The following is a 22,508-nucleotide window of genomic DNA, read 5'->3' as shown; positions in this document are numbered from 1 at the left end:
CTGGAGCTCCAGATGGTGATTTTGGAAAGCCAAGTGAGGAGCAGCTGGGAGAGAGAGACTCATCTTCTGTGCACACCTGTTTGTGAGCGAGGTGGCGTCTGGCCTGATGGCAGGTGAACTTGTGGGCAGCAGTGAGGTGTGCACCATGGCTGGTGGCTTTTGCAGGAGGTGGGAATGAGTGGAACTTGTGGTCGTGTAGTCTGTCTCCCTGTTTTAACCCCAGGCCAAATGGCCACAGATTTCAGTGGGTTTGGTATTAGAACTATTTGCTTTAACAGTTGCAGAACTGCTAACATAGCTTTGTTTTAAATTTAACTTGGAGCTCGTTGAAGAATTGAAATTGGGTACAATTCTTAACCTTCAAGTGATTTAAAGGCAGCCTCCTCCACCCCCTGAGGTTCACTTCCAAGATTTCCCAAATACAGACCTAGTGGAGCACAGCACATCCAGCTTATCTTCCCCCCCCCCATCCTTTTGTACAAGGCTTAAGCTGCCCTGATCCAAGGGCATCAAGCAGCAGCCTGTGCTGTGTGCATTCTGCAGAGTGCAGCGATCAATGCTGAGCGGTGGTGTAAGAAGAGATGGACATTTGGGTGCTGATTGTGAAGGGAGCAAGAATAAAGCAGACACAAGGTGTGTCTGTCTCTCGGAAGCTCAAACCTCTGCACTTATTTGCATTCCTCACTTTTAGCATGACCTCCTCGAGCTGCAGACTGCTTTGGACAGGCCATGGCTTGTGCTTCAGCTCGTGGCCTCTGAGGATGGACTGACTTGAGAAGCGAGGTTTGGTTTCCAGCTTAATGCAGTCTGCATTTCTCATATTTCACCACCAAAAGCTGTGTTCTCAGGAAGAAGCATCTCAGTTGCTCTGCTCCCTTGAAAAGAGGACCGCAGTGCTGTAGCTGATGACTGCTAGTGTTTGCACAGTGATAGCTGTGCTGAGAAGCACTGCAGTTGCTGGCTGAAGTCCTTGACGTTTTCTTGACCCACTCAGTTTTTACTGGGCCAAACGTGGAGCTGATCTAACCTGGAAGCTCCTCTGTTTCCTTGCTTGTGGAGCAGCAGGCGAGAGCTGTGGGTGCATGGGTTCCCTGTTCCTTACAGTTTGTGACTGTACTGGGAGCCAAACTGTTTCTTACTGGTTGCTCTGAGGGTAAGTTATGGTGTCACAGCACCAGTTCTGCAGTACTGTTTTTGTTTGATTTTTGAACAGCAAGGAAAAAACAATGAATGATACATATATTTCTTTCTTTCTATTCCAGCTACTCTTACCTATGACACTCTCAGGTTTGAATATGAAGACTTCCCTGAGACCAAAGAGCCTGTTTGGATCCTAGGCAGGAAATACAGTGTTTTTACAGGTATTTTGCATGCAGGATGCTATGACACTGCAGAGGATTCTGTTAGTGTTACATGTTTTATGTGCAGCTAGGTGACTGCAGACCTTGCAAGCACAGAGCAGAACCTATGTGCTGTTAAAGATGGTAACTTCTGTGCTTCCTTCTGTCTGGCCATCTCTGTAGGCTCCAGAATATCTTTGCACAGAAAGTTACCATTTAGTAGTTACTGGCAAATGGATAGCTCAGGGGAAAGGCAAGAAAAATTGTTTACTGCTTCACAGTTTACCTGTGACCATGGTGTTTTTGATTGGTTGTAGCTTTTTTTTAAGGGAAAAAGTTTCTTTTGCCTTGTGGCACTGTTGCATTCTCCATGCAGATCTTGTCTGGGCCAGCAGGCTGTGTGCAGAGCAGGACACTGTTAAGGAGAAGAATGGGTGGGAGATGGGTTTAGGAGTGCTTGGTGCCATCTTTGTGCATGCCTTTCTATCTTAAAACTTTCAGAGAAAGAAGAGATCCTGTTGGATGTGACCTCTCGGCTGTGGTTCACCTACAGAAAGAACTTCCCTGCCATTGGTAAGTCTAAATGCATCCTGGAAGTGATGTTGGCTCACTCAAAGTCCAACCCAGTGGGAAATTTTCAGTGGCTTCATTTGGGTTAGAGAACAATCTCCAATTGGAACTGAATGTGGATTAGGCTATCCAAGTGTAGGACATGCAGATGATCACTGATTTTGAAATATTAAGCCAAGTTTTGCTTCACTTTCACAGAAAGGGTAAGGAGAAAATAGTTCTCTGACTCCTGACTGTTTTGAATGTCTGTCTATAAGCTCTCCTGTTGTAAATGCCACCCTTGAATCAGGGAGCAGTGGGTGAGTTGTCTTCAAGGCAGAAGGGCTGTTTGTTTTTCAGTACGTTGAATGAGGTCAGCTATTTCCTTAGTGTGCAGGTTCCTAAAAGTACTTAGATGTCAGTTGCACCAGGCAGCTGTTTGCTCTGTAAAACTGTTTCACAATTCAGAAAATATGATAAAGGATAAGGCATGAGTGGCATTAAAAACAAAAGTGGATTCAAAAGATGAGCCAATAACATGAATACGTTTGTGGCTTTTGACAGTGCAGAGAAAAAATCACCAAATTCCAATTTCTAAAGTAGTCACCTGTTCTTCCAGTGCAGAGCAGTGATAACTTTTAGAAAGTAATTTAGGATTTGTGGAGGAATCTTATGCTGATATCAATTTCATAGGAAAACTTTCTGAATTAACCACGTTAGTTATCAGAGCAATTTTTGGTGATTCGTGCTGATTGGATCCTACAGAAGTCTAAAGAAAAATACTATTTAATGATGGCTTGGGCTGAAGGTTAAAGGTTAAGGTTAGAAGCTGGAGATACAGTACAGAAATTCCTGCCTTCATGCACCTTTTCTAGAATATGTGAGGGTTTGGGTTGGTTGTTTTGTAGAGCTTGAAGGGAATGTAACAGGCAGGACGTTTAGTAACTTAAGGAGTGCCTCACAGCAAACTTGAAGGCAGACTTCTTAAGATATTATGTGTATCTTTCTTTCAAAAATAGAAAGCAGCAGCAGTACAGACCAACTACTTTTACCAGCTGTGCTAAGGTGCAGCTGGCTTGGTGCCTGTCAGCCAGCTCACTAGCTGTGGCCACACTGAACACTTCAGCTCTGAAGCCTGTAAAAACAGCCAGACCTTCACTGAAGAAACAGCAGTTTGCTTTGGAATTCTGTTCTGTGTGTTACAAGTCTTTGTTCTCAGGTTTTCCAGTGAGAGTTAACATCCAGCTCATTATCCAGTGTTATGGAGGATGTTTGTTGTTCTTGCTGCTGCTGGAAGATTTTTTCACTTTTTTTAATCTAACCCTATGTGCACAGTGGACTCTCATCCAGTCATCATCTGCTTGTGATGTGGGAATTCCTTGTGACTGATTAGTCTTGCATAATGAGCTCCCTTCTTAAAATGAGCATTCCAACAAGTGGTCTGTCACAAGCACCTCTGTTTTGGAATGTCTCTGAATTAGGTTGAGAATCTGCAAGTAGACTCAAAGGCTGCTATGCTCATGAGAAATTCAGCTGTCTTTCAAGCTAAGTTGATTGAATTTCCTTTGAAGTTGTTGGTTTTTTTCCCCCCATCATTTAATGTTAAAGATTTGTTTGTAAGGGATGCTATTAGGCTAGTTGCTGGTAACAGTGTTTTGATTTCTCAGCTTTGGCTTTGTGAGCTAGCATAGCCTTTATTCCTTGCCCAATTTCTTGGATAATTCTGCTACCCATGCAGGCTCACAGCGCTTTCCTTTTTTCTGCCTTGGCCGTGTTGTTCCATTCCTTACATACTTGCTTTCTGTCCTTGTTTCCAGGAGGAACTGGTCCCACATCTGATACAGGCTGGGGCTGCATGCTGCGGTGTGGCCAGATGATCTTTGCTCAGGCCTTGGTCTGCAGGCATTTGGGAAGAGGTAAACCAGAGAACTGACTTCCAGGGCCGTGTGCTCGCACCAGTGCAGTGCTTCTAAGGGTAGCAGCTGGGAATTGCTGAGGGCTCGGTAGCTTTTCCCTGAGTTTTCTCAAGTTCAGGGCTGATGTGTGAAAACTTTACTGGAAACTTTCCAGTAGGTTTCTTCCTGCAGCTGTCTGCAGCTCTACATAGTTGAATGTGCTTGTTCAAGCTGTAAGAAAAGGAGAGTCCTGTAACATGCTAGCTAAATCCACTGACACCAAACAAGTGCTAAGCTTTTCTTGAAGGGCTTTTTTATATACTTGAAGTTTAAAAAGTCCTACCAAAAGAACACACTTGGAAGTAGCTTGGTTTTTAACTTGTCAAGAAGTCCTCTCTTTGTGCCTAGTCTCTTCTGCCTGGAAACTTCTGTTCTTGCACTTGAACCATACTTGGTCTGTATTGGATTTCTTTCATGGTTGTTGATTACAAACATAATTTCCCAGAAATTCAAAAGTAATGAGGTCTCCTGGTTTTCTTCAGAATGCCTGTCTATGGGAAATTAACATCTTATTTTTCATTTGTGGGTTAGAGGTAGAATTTGTTTTCTGATTCTTTTTCTGTGTGTGATGTTCTTTTATCTCAGCTGTGAAAAAGCTTTTTTTTTTTTTTTTTCCCCTGTTGAAATTCATGGTTTGATGTTGGGAATGCTTCAGATGCTTGGTAGTAACAGTGACCTGAAAATCTGGTCAGTGGTTGGTGCAAAGGGAAGAGAGATGGTAGCTTGCTAATAAAGATCACATTCTGTTTCACGTACCCCCTTTGTTTGTTTTAGACTGGAGGTGGATAAAAGGCAAGAAGCAGACAGATAATTACTTCAATGTTCTTAATGCCTTCATAGACAAAAAGGACAGCTACTACTCCATTCACCAGATAGGTAAGGATGCTGGGTGCTGAGAAACGTGGGGGGAATATCTTGTCTGAGTTTCCTGTGAGCAAAGACCATTTTATGTTCATTTCTGTAGCTTAGCTGAAAAACCGAGCGGGTTATTTTCTGACACAGTGCCTATTTTCTGATCTAATCTGAAACTACCATTCTTTATTATGATGGATTTTCCTACTTGGCTTCATTCAGACCTTCAAGTTTGTGTAATGCTTTAGGTTATATTCAGCATCAGTTTCTGTATCCTATTTAGCCAAGGTGAGAGAAAAGCGTGTGGCTGCTGTTCTCACCCAGACCTTGTAACGTGAGAAGACTGCTGGATGAAGGCATTTTCACAAGTAGCAGTTAAGCTAAGGAAGGAACTCGCTTCAATATAAATTTCCCTGGCAAAAGAAAAAGAAAGCCTGCTCTAATATTTTCTGTGAAGTGTTAAGATACCTATAGCTTCATCTACAGTGAATAATACGTCAGGTAATGGGTGTTATTCATCATCACACACTAAGAATGGTTTTTCTCCTGAGGTAACACTGCCAACACTTTTGTATTCCCTCTCTGGGAAGAGATTTGCTCTACAATCTTTGAGGATATACTTGTCTCTTCCATCAACAGCCCAGTAACCCGTGAGAGGTTAGGTTCTGTTGACTCCAGAATGTTTCCAAGTGAGATCTCTTCTCCATTAAGTAAAAATCCTGGCTAGGAAGGAGCACAATGTAGGTGAAATTCTTTGCTAAATTATTTTTTCTTGTCATGCAGCCCAGATGGGAGTTGGAGAGGGGAAATCCATCGGTCAGTGGTATGGACCAAACACAGTTGCACAAGTGCTTAAGTAAGTGCTGAATTTTTCCTTTATTTCTTTCAAACAAACCAGTGGGTTTGTATTACGCCCTGCTTCACAGGTCTCTACCCACTGGATGAAGTGCAACTGTGTATGTCTTAATGCTGTTAGCAGGCAGTTACTTGACCTTATTGACTTGATAGGTGTGAACTTGAAAGGAGCCCTTTTATTCAGAAGGTAGCAGGATGTGACAGAAAACTGATTTCAAATTGAGGAGGCCCCCCTGGCAATCCCTTTCCTTTCCACAGCGCTCACTTGTAGAACATGGTGCAGTGCTCTTTGCAGCAGACCAGAAGCAGCTGTCAGAGTAGATGATCATTGCTGTTGTTTGGATCTCTGCTGACATCCTAATTGTCATCGTTGTCAAAAGGCTGCCAATGAGCCACTGAGTCACAACTGCATAGAAGAGGAAAGTTTGAGTATTTGCTGCCTGGGTTCCATAGTGACAACAGAGGATCAGGACTGTTTATTTGAGACATCCAGTGTGTTCAGAACATTCTAAACATCCTCCTGTCACCATCCTTTCCTCAATTCTTCGACTAGGTTTGTCAGGAGCTCCATGAATAGGTAATCACACATGCCCATTTAGCCCAACATGTCTGTAGGTGATGGGGAGATACTTTAGGGAACACCAGTAATTTTTTTAAAATGAATTTTTAGTTATTTATTTTTTTCTCCTTATGCTACATTTTTCTGGTAATGGGAATTGAGTTAGAGATTGTATCTTGTAATTGAAATCCGTTTATTCTTCTTTTTCCTATAGAAAACTTGCCACTTTTGATACATGGAGTTCACTGGCAGTACATATAGCCATGGATAACACTGTTGTGATGGAAGAGATCAGTAAGTACCACGTGTGGGTAGAACATAATGTATCCTGCAACAGCAAGAAGCCAGAAAACAACTGGAAAGCATGTAGTCATGCAACACTAGAAGCATGCAGTAAATATTCCGTTTTAAAGCTGTGGCTAAGTGTGCTACACCTGGATGAGACTTGCTTTTCCAGGGCAAGGAAGCTCCTTGTTTTGCTTTTGCTTTGTCTGATAAACCTCAGACTTGGCACTGTGGCCTGTGGATCTGGAAAGAAGGAACTGCTGACTTTCAGGCAATAGGTGGGAGCTGCTTGGAAGGTAGTGACAAACTGTTTGTGGCCACCAGTAGGACGTGGCACATGGCTGCTTCCTTACCCATATAGTGGGGTAGGAATGTCTCTGCTACTAAGCAGAATAAGAAAATGAGAACAAACTCTCTAAACAGGAAAAATGAAAAATGGGGAATGAAGGGACTCATCTCTGGAGACATCTTTTGAAGATGTCCTTTTAAAGGAGTGCTCGCTCGTTTCTTTTTCCTTTGTTTGTTTGTTTGTTGCATTCTGACAACTGGGTGCCTGTGGAGGCTGAGCAGCTGTGCAGTGTGTTCATCCCTAGCGTGCTTGCTCAGGCTGCAGTGCCCCAGTAACAGCAGTGAGTGATGGAATGGCTGTTTGCTGCAGTCCTTTGTTGTCCTGGCTGCACAAGCCTTCCCCTGTTGTTGGTTTAGGCTCGAGAGGCGATGTGCTTACACAGCAAAAAACCATTCCATGTTTTTTGCTGGAATAGTATTCTGAAACAGCACACAGAACAATCCAGAGAGTGCTTGAGCTGGTGCCGTTACTTGTGAGATTGTGGCAGCTGTCAGATGGATTGACTTTGGCTGCTGTGGAGCCAAAATCAATTAACAGACAAGGACTCGTCCCTACAGTGCAGGACAGCAAAGTGTCTTAGCAGGTAGTCCGACTGAGAAGTGCTGTCTAACCTTAAGTATAAGCAGTCCTAGATATGTGCTGATGTTCTTGGGCTGAACAAAGATCAGCATAAAGACAGGAGCTGGATTTATCTTTCGCCTTTAGCCTGAAAATATTCCCTCTAGAACTGAGGTGTGCTGGCTGCATGGCTTGGGTATGTTGCAGCTCATTTCTGTGTGGCTTGTGTTAAGCACTGACACCACTTCAAGTACCGTGTCCAATAGAGCCTGTGATGTGTAGGGTGGTGTTTGTTTTCCTCAGCTGAATCGTGATGTGCCTCCTGTTCTGGAGCTGGAAGTCTCTGTATGAGTGGGTCTGACATTATGTATCTGTAGGTGCCTGTTTTCTATCTTGTGCCCCAAGCATCTGTCAATAGTGAAATGTTCAAAAGTTACTGCTGGTTCATACATCTGTTAAATTCAGTCACTGATACTGCTCAGCCTGAGGTGAGTAGGAAATAACCTTTCTCTGCAGCAGTGAAAACAGCCACGAGAGCCTTCTCGGTCTGTCTGTTGTTTTGGGAACGTGCTCATAGGCTGCATACAGACACATCTTCCCTTCGAAAGGGACAATATAGGGAGCAATTGCAAACCTCAGTGCAGCTTCTCTCTCTCACTGAGGCTTTAGCTCAGAGTCCTCCTTATTCTGACCTTGGAGGTAACATTCTCCTTGTTCAGCTGCATTTGAAGCCTGTAGCAGTGAGCAAGCATCCTGTTGTAACTGCTGTGATGAAGGTGCTTGTTTACATCGTGTCCTACCTGCCAGATTCTCCTGGTATTCAGGTTAGACCAAGAATAAATTAAATGAGCCTCTGGCATTTTGTCTATTTGCCTTGAATTAATGATTGAAATGCTGTGAGTTTTTCTGGTTTTGTTTCATTTCTTTACGTGCATGCACTCACCCAGCAAGTAATGAAATTAGCTTGTGAGACAAGTAGGCCTGGGGATGGTCCTGTATCAGAATCTGCATAATCTGGTTACATTCCAGGCTGCCTGTCTCTTCACCAAGCCTTTAGAGTGAGGATGCACAGTGTTTGTCATGGGCATGCCCTGGGGATTTACACTGCTCCACATCTTACAGGCAAAGCTCATGCTAAAATTGCAGATTTTACTGATCACCCATTTGGGTCTCTCATCTAACTCCTGAATGATCCCTACACAATTTGTAAAAGTTTTAGTGAAGCTTAGGAAAATTACAATTACTCAAAGCAGATACCATGTTTATATCCTGTTGCAGTGCTCGTTACAGGTGAAGATTTCCTTATTAAGCCATGCTATTTTCCTCATTCAGTTCAACTGGCCTAAATGGCCTCGGTACTTCCCTGGAATTAAACACATGGGTTGTTTTGTTTCCCACCCACCCTGTCTAGATGCACTCTGAATTCCGGATTTATGCCTTATGTCCCAAGCAAGTCATCCACCTGTGTTGACACAGGTTGTTGCTCAGTGTTCATCTGCAGGGAGAACTTGCATTTTAATGGCCCAGCAGATGGTGGCTGGGAGTACAGCACGCTTTGGCACAATCTTGATGTAAGAGATGAAATGCTGAGCTTGTCCAGAAGCCCTGCAGGGGGCACAGCACGGGATCACAGTGGTGGACCTCGTTAACTTTTTGTTTTTAAGTGCTGTAGGCTTTTGGAAAATAGCAGTTGTTGATCAGAGCTAGAACAGGATTATGAGAGGTTTAGAAACTGAGGTTTTTCTGATGTTTTCTGCTCATGTTCCCTTTTCGTAGGGCGGTTGTGCCAGTCCAACTTCTCCTGTGCTGGAGCTGCAGCATGCCCTGCTGTAGAGGCAGACGTGCTCTATAATGGGTACCCAGAGGAAGCAGGGGTTAGAGATAAGCTCTCACTGTGGAAACCATTGGTGCTGCTGATACCTCTCCGCCTTGGGCTCACAGAGATCAATGAAGCCTATATTGAAACGCTAAAGGTAGGGGATCTGAAGCTGACTGTTGATATTCTGATGCTTAAAGACCCTGCTGTGAATTAAGTTGCTTCTGGAAGAAAAACATATTTAGAGACGACTATTTTCAGAGGTCAGGACATGGATTCTATGGGTTTTTGTCAGGAAAGTGTTGTGTTTATTGTTTCAGGAGCTTTTTTTTCAATTTTCATTTCATAACTTAATCTTAGTCCCTGTTGGTGTGATGGTACCCCACTGCTGAAGAGCTTGTTCAGCACAGCTGTCCTGCGCCTCAGTGAGCATGGTGTTGCAGACTCTCCCCGTGGCTCTGAGCTGGAGCTTGTGCTGCAGGCTGAGGGTAGAAGCAGGCTGATGGTTGCCCTGTGCAGCAGGAAGTTGCAGACCTTATGGTGTGCAGAGTACACGTGTGAGAGAGGATGCACACTGACTTGCTGTGCTAAAGGTGGCAGTGTCTGAGCCGTACAGGTAAGAGAGCTCTGCGTGCAGAGTGGGCTGCTTTCCCATCACGCAGTAGGCAGTTCTTGGATACTGCAACTGGATAAGGAACATGGACTGTTTCCTGAGTGATGGCTCCCTCCTGAAAGCCCTGTTGCAATACGACAATTTCAAGGATCTTGTCACTGAATGGAGGCAGAGCTGGAACTTGCTCAGAGGGAGTTATAGAGTAGTGCTGCCATTTTCCTTTGGTCCACCTGTGTGTTGCTATCAGCAGTTAAAGGTGTTGAGTTGCTGTTGTGCTCCTTCAAGGCCTTGTTGCAGCCTTTGTGATGGAGCTTTTCTCCAGAAATGACTGTTTCTGCTGCTACAACTGCTGGTTTTTTCAGTGTCCCGGTCTTTTTTTTTCCCTGCTATGTTTTCAGATGTTTGCCCTTGTTTCCACTTGCTGTCTCACTGTCTGTCAGCTGTGTGTTTTCTGTATTGCTTTTCCAGCACTGCTTCATGATGCCCCAGTCCCTCGGAGTGATCGGAGGCAAACCAAACAGTGCTCACTACTTCATTGGTTATGTAGGTGAGTGCCCAGAGTACTGCAGAGACTTTCCAAGCATCTCCCCACAGCTAAAAAAATGTTTGTGGAGCAGTAGAGCTCTCCTGCTTGGCCTGTAGTGCGTGCTGCAGGTTTCATTTTTTCCTGCTGGAAATGTGGAAGGCTGCTGCAAGCTGAAACCCTGCAAGAAGTCTGAGTGATGTACCTTTGAACAGGGGCAACAGTACAGAATGCACACTTCTAATGCTAGATCCTGTCTGTAATGATGTGTGCATAAGCTCTAGCTAGGTTCAGAGCTGACCTCCCTCCAGGGATTTGACTGTGTATTTACCTGCCTTTCAGTTCTTCCCTTTCTGAAACCCTACAAATCATTGTCCTCTCTTCCTTCCCTCTGATATTCTATTTCTGCTTGAGACCTAAAACTGTGCTTTGGATTTCCAAGACTCTCTTGAGCTTACATAGGACCTTGGAAGGCATGAACAGAGCCTGCAGTGCCCACATAGTGCATGTGCCTTGAACACAGATGGAGTGGGTGCCGTGATTCTGCTCATACTGGTTCTTTGTATGGATGAGAAGTATTGCAGGAGTGGCCAAAAGCAAAATGCCCTGAGTAAATGATAGGTTCCTCCTTGGGATTTCAGGAGCTGGCTCAATTATTGCTCTTCCCCCTTCTTTTTATCTCACTATTTGCTTCTCAGAAAAGCAACTTCTGGCATGGTTCTTCCTGTTGATGTCTCGTTGCCTGTCTGTCCAGGTGAGGAGCTCATTTACCTGGATCCCCACACCACACAGCCTGCAGTGGAGCCCAGTGACAGTGGCTGTCTCCCCGATGAAAGCTTCCACTGCCAGCACCCTCCCTGCAGAATGAGCATCGCTGAGCTCGACCCCTCCATTGCAGTGGTGCGTTCCTGCTGCTTGTTTTCTGCCCAGCTCACAAATAGCAGGTCCTTGTTTGACAGGGGCCTGGCTGAGGTGATAGGTTGGGTGGTCTCCAGGCAGGCTGCGCTCTGGGCAAGTGTGTTTCAATTGCAGTAATGTTGTTAAAGAAGCTTCTCCTTGAGGTAGGAGCTTGGTAGAGAGATCCTGCTTGTGGAGTGATTAAATGCTTTCTCTAGTGGGGCATTCTCTTTCCCTAGAGTCTAGTTTAGCTTTGATTCCTGCCTTCTAAAGGGCAGATCTGAATCCACTTCTGAATCTGATACACTTCTGATCACACAGATCATACTTCTGATACAGTGTGATTTGTATTCTGTTGAACCTGAGATGACTGCCCTTGGTTTCCACATGGGTTGTTTCTGTCATTCTCCTTGTGCAGCAGAGCAGATCATTGCATTGATCAGCACTTGAACACTCTGACTCCGATAAGCCTCTGGGGAGCACTCAGTTTAACAGGGCACTGTAAGCCACACCTCAAAGCAAGGCAGTTAGTTGTTGTAACTGCTCGCAGTCCTGGTCATTCTGTAAAGATAATTTCTTTTTACAGGGCTTCTTCTGCCACACAGAGGAGGACTTTAATGATTGGTGCCACCAAATCAAAAAGGTTTGTGTTTATATCGCTGGGAAAGGAATACAGGGTGTTATTGGTTCCAAAGTGTTGCACAAAGAGCTTGTTCTCCGCAGCATGATCCCATTCTAAAGCATATGTAAATAGCTGAAGACACCAAAAGGATTCTAGCTCTAAAATTCTGCAGCTGATACGAGTGAAAATATTTGAGAAATCATTTTTTCAGCTGCAAGGCAGTTCCAGCAGATCAGTATCCCTCTCCTAACAAACCAGAGTGCAGTGAGTGCGGTGTTGCAGGTTCTCATGGCTCTGTTCTTTTCCCACAGCTGTCCCTGGTAAGAGGAGCTCTGCCCATGTTTGAACTGGTCGAACGCCAGCCATCACATTTCTCCAACCCTGACGTTCTGAATCTCACACCAGGTGAGGCTGTGCAGGGAGGAAGAGCCAAGAGGAGTTTGGTTGTCTAGAAGTTGTATGGAATTGCACACTGACTTTTGCTGTGTTCCCATTTGCCCTCACAGTTCCAAAGTCTGGAGCTTTTTGGTCAGTTTAATTCTTTGGTTTTCAACCAGTGGTTCAGATTCCCATGGTATCTCAGCGATTTTTAAGAGGAGTCTGAATGATGACTGGATTAAAAAAAGCTCAGACTACTCTAACAGTATGAATTTATGATTTCTAAAGAGATGCTTAAAGAAATTGGAAAGGTCCACTGAAAAGGCTGAAAACTGAGCTTCTGGGTATTAAAAATTGACAGAGATGAGGCTGGTCACATATACCTCCAAGTGCAGGGGATTCTTTCCCTGTGCATTTGCTTAGTCCTGGTGATGCAAATAGCAACAAGTGTTAGGCACTGTTTTGGCTGTCAGGCTCTGCTTATGGTGTTAATAATGCAAGTGAACACTGCCAATGGCTGTGCATTTGCTGCAAATTGTGCCAAGAGGAGTGAGTTATTTGTGGGCAGGCTCACCCTGTCACCAGGCATTGGACTGCATCCAGTCACCTGCATTCCTGCATTCATTGCTTCCTTGCTGTCTCTTAGCACGAACTTGCAGTCTTTCTTAGCTCACTGTCCTATTCTGTAGGTTTGCTTATATTGTCTGTTGATCCTTGCCTATATCAAAATGTCCCTAATTACTACCTTCTTTACTCATGAAAGCGTTTTCCTAATGAGCTGCTTGTCCTTCTCTTCCCCAAGCTTTTAGAGCCTCTCCTGTTTGTTTTGACCATACTTTTCCTTACTGTCAGCCCTCACTAGAAGGATAAATGATGCGCTCATGGACGTCTATTCCTTTGTCCTCATTTTCTCCAGTCAGTTGTGTTCTCTCTTCAGTTACTTAAGCATAGAGGGCTGCTCCCTGAGAAGTGCCTGAAGAAGTTATGCTGCAGCACCCACAGCTTGCATGAGGAACACTGATGCTATCTGTACACACTGCTGTGGAATTAAAGCACGTCACAGAATATTCAGAGGGTCTACAGCCTCGTGTTCATGCACTTGTCCTTGTTCTCAGCAATCAGTCATGGTAGTTTAGCTTCTGCTGACTGTTCTGCCAAGTTTAGTGTGTGCTTTCTTAAAGCCTGGGTTCATGCAGATTTCTTCTTCACTTCCCCAGCTTGCACACACCTTCTCACTTGAATTTCCCCTATGGTAAAGCTGCTTTTCCTGTACATATGTGCTTCCTCTACACCACAGAGTTGAAAGGGTGGATGGAAGAGAGCAAGCAGAAGTACACTATCCTTTCTTCCAAAACATTCTGCATTAATCACTTCAGTGTGAGTGCAGGCTGTGCACTGTCCAGTGCTACTGGACAGGAAGGCTGTACAAAACAGTCACAACGCAGAACTGCACTGCACCATGGCGGTGTCAGGATTTGTGAAACCTGGTGCACCTTCTGCCATGTAATTCTCTCAAGTGCATTTTCCATGCTCCTATACCTCTTCAGAGCCTTCATTCACATGTCATAAAGCCTCTTAAGCGTGTGGGTCTGTGCTTCATATTCAGCAGCTAGTTACTGTGCTGCTGAGCAGTCACTGCGCCCCATGGAGATAACACCTTCTTCTTCTCTTGCAGACTCCTCCGATGCCGACAGATTGGAAAGGTTCTTTGACTCAGAAGATGAAGACTTCGAGATCTTATCCCTTTGAAAACAAATAGGAAACTGACTCTGCAAATTTGTGTTATGTGTGGGGAGAAGTGGGGGGAGGGAAGCTCCTTGGAGAGCCTGGGGCTACCGGTTTTCATAGGTGCTTGCTGCCATCCCTGCCTCTTGTCCATCCTGACATTCTGTGCAGCCTCTGAGTGGAGCGTGCATTGTCTGCGTTGGGATGAAGAACCAAGTGGTGTTGCAGCCTTACTGGCTGGAGTTGGGATTTCTCAGCAGAAACCGCCTGCTGGAAGTGGATGCAGTGGTGCCTAGGAGTTCAAAGCCTATCTGTTACATCAGCAGGTCAGTTGGCCTTCTGGGGGAGCCATAGAAACCTTTAGAGTGCTAAATCCTTACACGGGGACTTCCCTCTGAAGCTTAAGTAGAGCCACCCCTCATTTAGTAGGTGACACGTATAGTTATTTCCTTTAGCAGCTTCTCTTAGCAGCCGATTTGGACTGCAGCTCACAATGCAAATAACAGCAGACATGTCCCAGTGAGGCAGCTGTGAAGCCCCCAGAGTGCAGGTGGCTCTGTTTCCTACAGTGAAACTCCTGTCCATGCTTTGCAGTGCACAGCGCTTTCTCACAGGTACAGTCGCCCTCTCCTGCTCACATCCTGTCAAAAGGGAGCTGGGGTAACTTAAGAATGAGGGCTAATGCAATAAGCAAAAGGCTGTCTGGGGAAGTATGGACCTGTGCTGCTGGAGAGGAACATCACCATCTCAACTAACAGCAGAAGGAAGGGAAGGAGAATAGAAAATGTGTGTGTTCTAGCTGAGTGAGTTGGTAACACGCTGTGCTTCTACTATGGATTTATGTCCATACCAAGTATCTTCAGGAAAGGTGCTTTGAGCAAAGAACTGGAATCCACAGGCCCTGGGGGGGAAAAAAGCCCACTGCAAGGGGAGAGGTGAAACAGGACAACTGAGATCTGCCAGCCACGTCCCAGTGTGCAGCCACAGCATCTAGTGAATAATCCTGTTGAAGTGGAGAAAAAAAGTTACACAATTCCTCAAGGAATCCTCTGCTCTGTGGGTTGCTGAGCAGTTCCTCCAGCTATTCCTGTTAGACATTCCCTTTCCAAACCAGAAAAGATGCCTGAAGGTTGAGTAGGCTTCATAGCTGCATTGCTACCTTTCCATTTGCTCTTCTGCAAGCTCCTCTACCTGCAGAGTTTGCACAGGGCAAGGTGCTGCAGGAGCTAACCCACAGAACCCCATTTCCAGTAGTCATGCCAAAGAAGTCAGCAAAGACAGAATGTCTTGAGAAGGAGGATCCAACATGATGCTAGAAGTTGTAGCTGCTTTAAGATAACAGCTCTGCTGCACAAACAGAAAGGTAAACCATGGAGGAGAACTGACTTAATGCAAGCTGCAACAGAATGTTGCCTAAGTAGTTTCCGTAGTGCATGCTGCAGACTGCAGATCTGTTTACAAGGTTTGTTTTGTACATACAGGATTGGAACCTATCAGTTAATGCTTATGTGCTCAAGGGTGGTGACAGCTGGCTAGAAATTACTCATTTTCCTCCGTGACTGACCTACTGATGCTCTAACTGTCCCTATGCTACCCAAAAGCAGAGATTTGAACTGGGAACCACAATGCTTCTGTCACTAAATTATTATTTGCTGCTTTCTGCCTGCTTCTCCTCTTCTCTCTTGTAGTTAGGGGAAGAGGCAGCAGAGGAACTGGGGCTGTGCTCCATTCATCTGCTTTCAATTTGTATCTGAATAAACAGATCTAAAATCTTTTGCCTTTCCTAATGTTCTTGTACATTAATCTCAGGTGACGTTGGGTGGTACTGAGTAACCCTGCAGTGCAGGGGGGAGCAGTCTTGAAACAGCAGCACCATGCCCTTGTTATGCTTTTAGGGCAAAAGCTGAATTACGTACAACAGCGTCTTCAATCTTTCTTATCTGCTAGAATAGAGGCTGGCTTTGTGGTACTGCCCTGATGATTGATGTTCCTGTCCCAAAGAGTGAACATCCACAACATGCCAGCAGAGACAAAGAAACACTGCTGTGGTTCATTTCTGCTACTCACTTTTAACGTTGTATGAACACTGGGGGGAAAAATAATAAAACAGTACCAAAAGGCTTCCCTGCTTAGCAGTGCAGCATCTCACTGCTTCTAAAAAGCATAAGCCTTTCCAAGACAGGACATGCTTTTCTGGTGAGTCTCTGCCACATGTTCATTTGAGGTAAGCAGGAGAAAGAGCCAAGCAGAGATTGAGAAGTTAATATTTCACATTGGTAGATGGAAAATAAAACTTGTTTCCTTTACAATCTTATGCTCACTGTTTAGCTACTCAACTGCTAGTTTTCCATAGTGTCTGTTTCTAGGAAGCCTTTCAAACACTGTGCCTGCAGTGGTAAACATTACAAAAAGAGCTCTAAACTCAAGAACCATTTTTTTTTCCCCCATTTTGCCATGCAGTAGCAGGAGACAGCAGTTGGAAGCAGCAGCTTGTGCTGCTCCACAGCAGGTCCTTTTTGTTGAAGGCTACTCACTTGGAGTACATTTCTCTTGGTTGGTACAAACTGCTGCCAACGTTCAGTTAAGAGATGCTACTTATTTTCTATTGCTGAAGATATGGGGGAATTCTTAACCTAATACAGGATAACTAAGTATTAAAAGCCTTTGTTGTTTCATGAATCGGAGCCTTATTGTAACAGCTCAGATTATTCTGAGCATGGCCATAAGGTAACAATTAGAATGGGACTGGAGGGAATTGGGCACACTCAGAACATGCAGCTGATCTGGTTTGGCAGTGTGTGCAGGACTGTTTGAATTGCACTTTAAATTCAGTCTTTATAGAATTCACTGCTGACTCTCTTCTGATGTTGGCCCTGTGAGTAAACTCAACCAGTCTAGAAGAACTTGCGTACCACTCAGCCTTCAAAATGCTCTAAGTTCACGTTTATTTCAGACACTTACCCCTAAAAGCAGCTCAGCCTCTGTATTCCTGTTGTACAGCTTGGAAGCAGACTTGAAAATGAGTTCATCTGTCCCTTCATTCCAGCATCCTAGCAAACATCTCCCTGGACTGAGGGCCTCCCATATATCCTTCTAGAAGATAAATGATCACATTGGAAAAAGACCCACAACTTAGCTGTGGTACAAAATGTTTAGAAGAGCAGTTTATTGTAAAAACAAGCTGGGTTCAGTACAGGGATGTATTCCACTAAAGAAACAGAACCAGAAACACGGTCATTGCATGGAACTTCAAGTATGGGAAAGCTGTTCCTCACCTGCTGAAGCTGTCCACGTTTGTGGAAACTCAGCTCAGTTGCCACATCTGCACTAAAGGACAGCCTACAAAAAAAGAGATCCTACTTAAGGTAGGGAGGAATTGTTTCAAAAGAACTGTTACACGTTCATTTATAAAAAAAACAAAGAAGGCCCTGGGGATTATGCAGAATGGAAGAGGAGCAGAGGATGTTACAAGGACAAGCTTGACCCATACGAATACATCGTGACCTATGGTGTGGTTACTGGAAGGTGATGTAGGAATCATCCGGCCAAAGAAGGTCCAAGAGGTGAGTCTTCATTAGGACTGAGAATGACCTGCACTGCTCTACTTCCACAGTTCTCCCAAGGGTTTATCCTTAGCCTCCTGCATGGTTTTCTCTGCAATGCTCTTGATTTCTCTGTGCAAGTCTTCTATGCTCTTTGAAGCATCCATTGTCTGTTTCCAAGACAAAAAAAAAAAAACAACCAAAAGCATAGAAACATTCCTCAATTTCCAATATGGGAAAAACTCATCTTCCTGTTATTTCTGCTCCCCCCCTTTACTCAAAATTGTTACCATCCAGAAGCACTGACAGGAGCTAATCACCCCTCTTGTGCACTACTTTTGCAGTGGAACTGGAAAGTCTGTTTCACCCGGAACATACATTTAACAAGCAGATGTGGAGAAGATGAAGGGAAACAAGACACCACTGCTGCATGCTTTTTGCTGACGGCCTCTGACCTCAAGCCAGGTAAACATTCTTCACTATGTACTGTAGCGCCCCAGAAACATCAGTGCATCATCCCTCAGAGGTTCTTCAAAATGAACTCCATCCAGAATAACAACCTCTCCAAATCCAGTCCCTGTGATCTGCCAGTTTTAATTTGTTCTTTTGTGTTTTGTTTTTTTTAAACACTGCAAACTGGTAGCACGGTGTGATTCTGGCGTCCGCTGAGCCTGATGTTTAAGAAACAGCACTGCACCTGTGTGACTGCGGGAACTTCGGTCATAAACACAACATCATTTCATGTGCTTTTATCAGCAGATGTTTTTTAACTGGGAGTTCCACCTTCAGAATTGCATTTTGCAGGTCACCACAAATCAACATGAACTGGTGAGAGTTGTGTTTCCACGGCTTTACGATTACTCACCAGTACCCAAAATGAAGGAAAGACTCTGGTTAAAAGATGAAAGCAGGTGCAGCTTTATCACGACGACCTGTGCAGTGCTGCACCATGCAGCAGGCTGTGAGGCTATGCAATAAATATATTTTGTAATTAAACAGCAGTCTTCTCATTATGGCACAACCAACAGCTCAGCTTTGTGAGCACCCAACATCAAGCAGATTGCTGATCTCAGTTTATTTTTCTAACTGATAGCACTGAGCTCCATGTCATGTCTTGGACTAAATGGATCTTTGGCAATCTATTATTATTTTGGTATCTATTATTCTATGTGATGCTGAGGGAGAAATAGGCAGGAATGCTAATTGTTAAAGGGCACTGAAATGGGATTTCTGTACTCCTTTCAGGGACCTCTCACCTCTTCCATCTTCTCTTTTGGTATGTACCTATTTAATAGTGCTGCAGTTTGGGGGATTTTAAGCAGACACGTTGCCAACACTTTAAATGAAAACTCCTTTTACATAGTGGATAGGTGAAAAAAAAGAGAAATAACAGATGACAGGTAATCAGGGAAATACATTCCTCTGCTGGAATCTCTTAAAAATCAGAGCTTGCAGTCTAGACATAAAGTAAGTTCTGTATTGTTTCATATGATTATTCTGACAGGATGCTTATTTTTCTTCTTTTAGTTTTAGTGCTTCGTTATGAGTTTTTCATCAGCCCATTTACCTAGTCATTATGATGTAGGAAAGGCTGTTTCCTAACATGACATTTACTGGAATAAAAATACATCTCCTAGTTTGGGAACTGTTCCTTCAGGTTCTGCTGCATACAAACTCTCCCATGGTACAGAATCAGGTTTACCTGAAGTGGGCTGTGACAAACCACATTTGCCTTATGCAGTCTGATCATTTGGCAATACATCCAGTTTTGCATACATATCCAGCCCATGGTGACTAGTGATTTAACCATAATGTGTACTTCTTTATCTCTGAAAGCTACAGCCTACACAGAAAATGCTGCCTGTAACTCATGGCTGAGTACCAACAGAATGATGGAGATGGTAAGAAGGTTGTCCAGACCAGAAAAGCCTCTGCCAAGGTCACCTGCACTCAGGATCAATAGGGAATGCTTGCTCTTCTGCCTGCTGATTGTGCAGCCCTTTGGAAATAGCTCCAAGGGATGACTAAGGAAAAGTGATGTAGGAGTATGAAACAAGAGATCATGTGTTGTGAGAGACTTCTTGTTTAGCAGGATAGTAAATGCTGGTCAAGACTGGCTGTGTGAAAAGGAAAGTCAGTAAGGGAGAGAGAAGCTGCAGGAAGGCCCCAAAACCTCTAAGGATTTCAGCATCCTTAGCAGATGCTGCAGGATAGAAAGGAAAGAAACATACGAAGGAGCATGGGTGTGTGTCTCACTATTTTTTACCCTGGTTTGTCAACTTGTCCTTAAGGAGTATGATTTCCAAATAAGTTTTTGTGCAAAACAAAAGAAACTCTTCCCCTGACTCCAACAGGGCCCATTAAAGTGTCCCAGAGTAGCAGGTGCCCACAGGCCACTGTGCCTTTGGTTCTCCAGCACAACCCCCTGCCCTTTCGCAGGGACAGGAAGCATGGGGATACAATGTGTGCAATTCAGGAGCTCTCGTGAGACCCTCCTCCCAGCCCCAGTCCATGACAGAACCCTCAGGGTTATTTCCTCACCTTCCAGTTTAATGTCTTCTCATTCATCAAATGATGGAAAGACTGCAGAACTTTTTTTTGGAAGGGGCCATTCTCATAACGTTCTTTTCCAAAGTTCCCTCGTGCTGCTGCTTCCTCTGGGCTCAGCTGAAGAAAGAGAATCACATCTGGCTTTGGGAGGCCAGCATCAGGCTGTTTGCACCACTCCAGGCAGAAGTTCTGTCCCAAACAAAGAAAATCAAGTCTGAAGTGACAAAAAAAAGGAATGAGAACAAGGGAGAGAAGGGCAGCTAGAGTGGGATTGAGGGAGGGACAGTCATAGGGATGCAGCACAGATCGCTGAGCATAGTGCTACGAACTGAAAAGGCGATATTCCAGTTTAATATTTGTGAATTCAACCCTGTAATTTTGGGAATCCAGATTTTTCCAGGCACTGTGTACCTCTCAGCTTCTCACTGAAGCTAAGTAAAGCTAATGATTTTAACACCTCTTCCACAAAGCCCAGCAGGGGGAAATACTGAGTCATATTCTGAGGTCTCCACACAGCTGCTATCGGTCCACAAGAAGGCTGCTCTGGAACATAAATGTCATGCACTTTTAGTATGGCACAGCCCACAAAGACTCCTTTTTAAATACCTACCCTAGGCTTACTCAGCTTGGTTGTATAAGCATGAGTGCATCTGGTGGGTCAAGGGAAAGAATCCTTCTCTTCTATTCAGCACTATGTCTGGTTTGGGGCTCCCCAGTATGGTACTGGAGTGAGCCTACCACACTGGTGAGCAACCTAACACATTCCTCTACTTTTTCTAGGGTAGACACAGGCACACAGGCAAACAGGCCACGTCAATACCTAAGTTGAAATCCCTTTCATCCCTCAGTTCCAAACCACTTTTTCCCCACAGGAAAAGCCTAGACCACAGAAACTGAAGTCCAGACCAAGCTTCTACATATCTCCTGTTTCCCCAGATACAGAGAGGGGCAGGGCCTGCTACATTCCCCACTCACCTCCTTCGCACTTGTGAAGGCCACTCCAGAAAAGGCGTATCTGTCAACTACAAGCGTGATCCCTTGATGGAGCTTCTCTTTCATTGATGTTCTGAAAACCAAGAGGGAGAAAAAAATAGTCAACAGAGAGACAAATAAAAAGAGTTTATGTAAAGACAGCTCACAAAGCTGGCACTTGTCTGTTAACGTACTTCATCACAAAGTGTGATCATGAGCAACATCAGCATTATCCATGACAACAATCATGGATCAATTACTATTTGTGCTCTGCCTTCTATGGCATAAAGGAAATACCCCTTCAGAACACGCACACTCAGATGCATGTGCAGGATACTGCTCAGAGCAGCTCCACAGCTCACACGCAGGATCACTGATCAGAGCAACAGCCGGGCACAAACAGCTCAGTCTTCCATCCTCCATAAGCGATGCAACAGGCTTGTGATATACTGCTTCTGACAGAGAAAAGCATTCTTATTTACAATGTTTCTTGCTGCAGTTCACTACACCAAAGGATGTGCCCCAGGCCCAGTGATGTTGTGATCTGTCCAGTCCCTTTGGGCTGCCATGAAGCAATGGTGCATTGAAAGAAGGTTGGATATTGGGAAAAATTTCATCTCACCAAGAGCAGTGAAGCACTGCACAGCTGCACAGGGAGGTGGGGGAGTCACCATCCCTGGAGGCGTTCAGAGCTGTGGAGATGTGGCGCTGAGGGATGTGGGCACGGTGACGCGGGGTTGGACTCGGGGATCTTAGAGGTCTTTTCCAACCTTAATGATTCTATGATTCAGAATCCAGGCGGTGACATGGAGGCGTGGCAGGGGTGAATGATTAACTCCATTGGCTTCCTTAAGTGGCAGCAGGCAGGGAGCTGCTGGCCGGGACTCAGAAGGAGCACCCCAACAGAGAGGGGGAAGTTCACTTATGGCTGGAAGGGCAATAGGAACGCAGTGTGGACCCGCAGCCACGCTCCTTCACCAGGCCGCAGCCCGCACAGCCTCTCTCAGGACCGAAGCCCTCGGCTGGGCACCACAGCTCGCCCCGCGGCCCGCAGCCTTGATTTGTGACCGCCTGTGCCTGCCTCCCCAGCCCCTCGTCCCCCTCCCCGCCCTTTACACGTGCTCCCAGCGGTTGGCGGAGAACAGCAGGTGCACGGCGTGGTCGTCCAGCTCCCTCTCCCTCGATAGGTAGGCGCCGATCAGCCGCCCGATCTCCGTCGTCCTCTCTGTAACCAAGCGGGCCAGAGGTCGGCGGCCCGGCCGCGTCTCCCAGCGGAGCCCCCCGCACCCCGAGACCCATACCCGGGAAGCGGAGGAGATCGGCGCGGTGCCCGGCGGCCTGCAGCGCCTGAACCAGCCGCCGGCTCTGCGTGCTCTTCCCGGCGCGGTCCATCCCTTCCAGCACGATTAAAGCGCCGCGCCCGCCCGCCATATTGCCCTCCTCCCCTCACCGCTTCCCCTTCCCGCCATCGCCGCTCTAGGCGGCGAGGAGCCATAGAGACAAAGTCCTCCGAACCGACATCTAGGCCCCGCCCTCATGAATATGCAACGCGGAGCGCCCCCCGCGGC

General features: G+C 45.4%; 2 protein-coding genes across 3 annotated transcripts; one reads left to right on the top strand and one right to left on the bottom strand.

Moving 5' to 3' along the window:
* Positions 1-1,264: 1,264 nt before the first annotated feature.
* On the top strand, positions 1,265-13,900 carry ATG4B (autophagy related 4B cysteine peptidase; the record flags this gene model as incomplete). 2 transcript variants are annotated; one of them, XM_079539780.1, is made up of 12 exons in its annotated part: positions 1,265-1,361; positions 1,842-1,913; positions 3,707-3,805; positions 4,619-4,720; positions 5,480-5,552; positions 6,325-6,404; positions 9,079-9,275; positions 10,200-10,278; positions 11,009-11,154; positions 11,738-11,794; positions 12,085-12,178; positions 13,827-13,900. In XM_079539780.1, exons 3-12 carry the CDS (start codon positions 3,745-3,747, stop codon positions 13,898-13,900), a joined length of 963 nt encoding a protein of 320 aa, XP_079395906.1. In that variant the 5' UTR covers positions 1,265-1,361; positions 1,842-1,913; positions 3,707-3,744. The 2 variants fall into 2 exon arrangements, with proteins under 2 accessions (XP_079395906.1, XP_079395905.1); XM_079539779.1 differs by having other exon boundaries at positions 1,268-1,361; positions 12,085-12,186; positions 13,799-13,900.
* A 3,577-nt stretch (positions 13,901-17,477) lies between these two features.
* Positions 17,478-22,371, bottom strand: DTYMK (deoxythymidylate kinase; the record flags this gene model as incomplete). The annotated part of the gene is made up of 5 exons (XM_079539545.1): positions 17,478-17,588; positions 19,960-20,157; positions 20,944-21,034; positions 22,057-22,165; positions 22,242-22,371. The coding sequence occupies 5 exons, from the start codon at positions 22,369-22,371 to the stop codon at positions 17,478-17,480; spliced, it is 639 nt and encodes a 212-aa protein (XP_079395671.1).
* Between the last annotated feature and the right edge of the window lie 137 nt (positions 22,372-22,508).

Source organism: Tetrao urogallus (genome assembly GCF_951394365.1).
Source record: "Tetrao urogallus genome assembly, chromosome: 9".
Lineage (NCBI taxonomy): Eukaryota > Metazoa > Chordata > Aves > Galliformes > Phasianidae > Tetrao > Tetrao urogallus.
The sequence above is the reverse complement of the archived record's forward strand: the minus strand, read 5'-3'. Positions and strand labels throughout refer to the sequence as shown.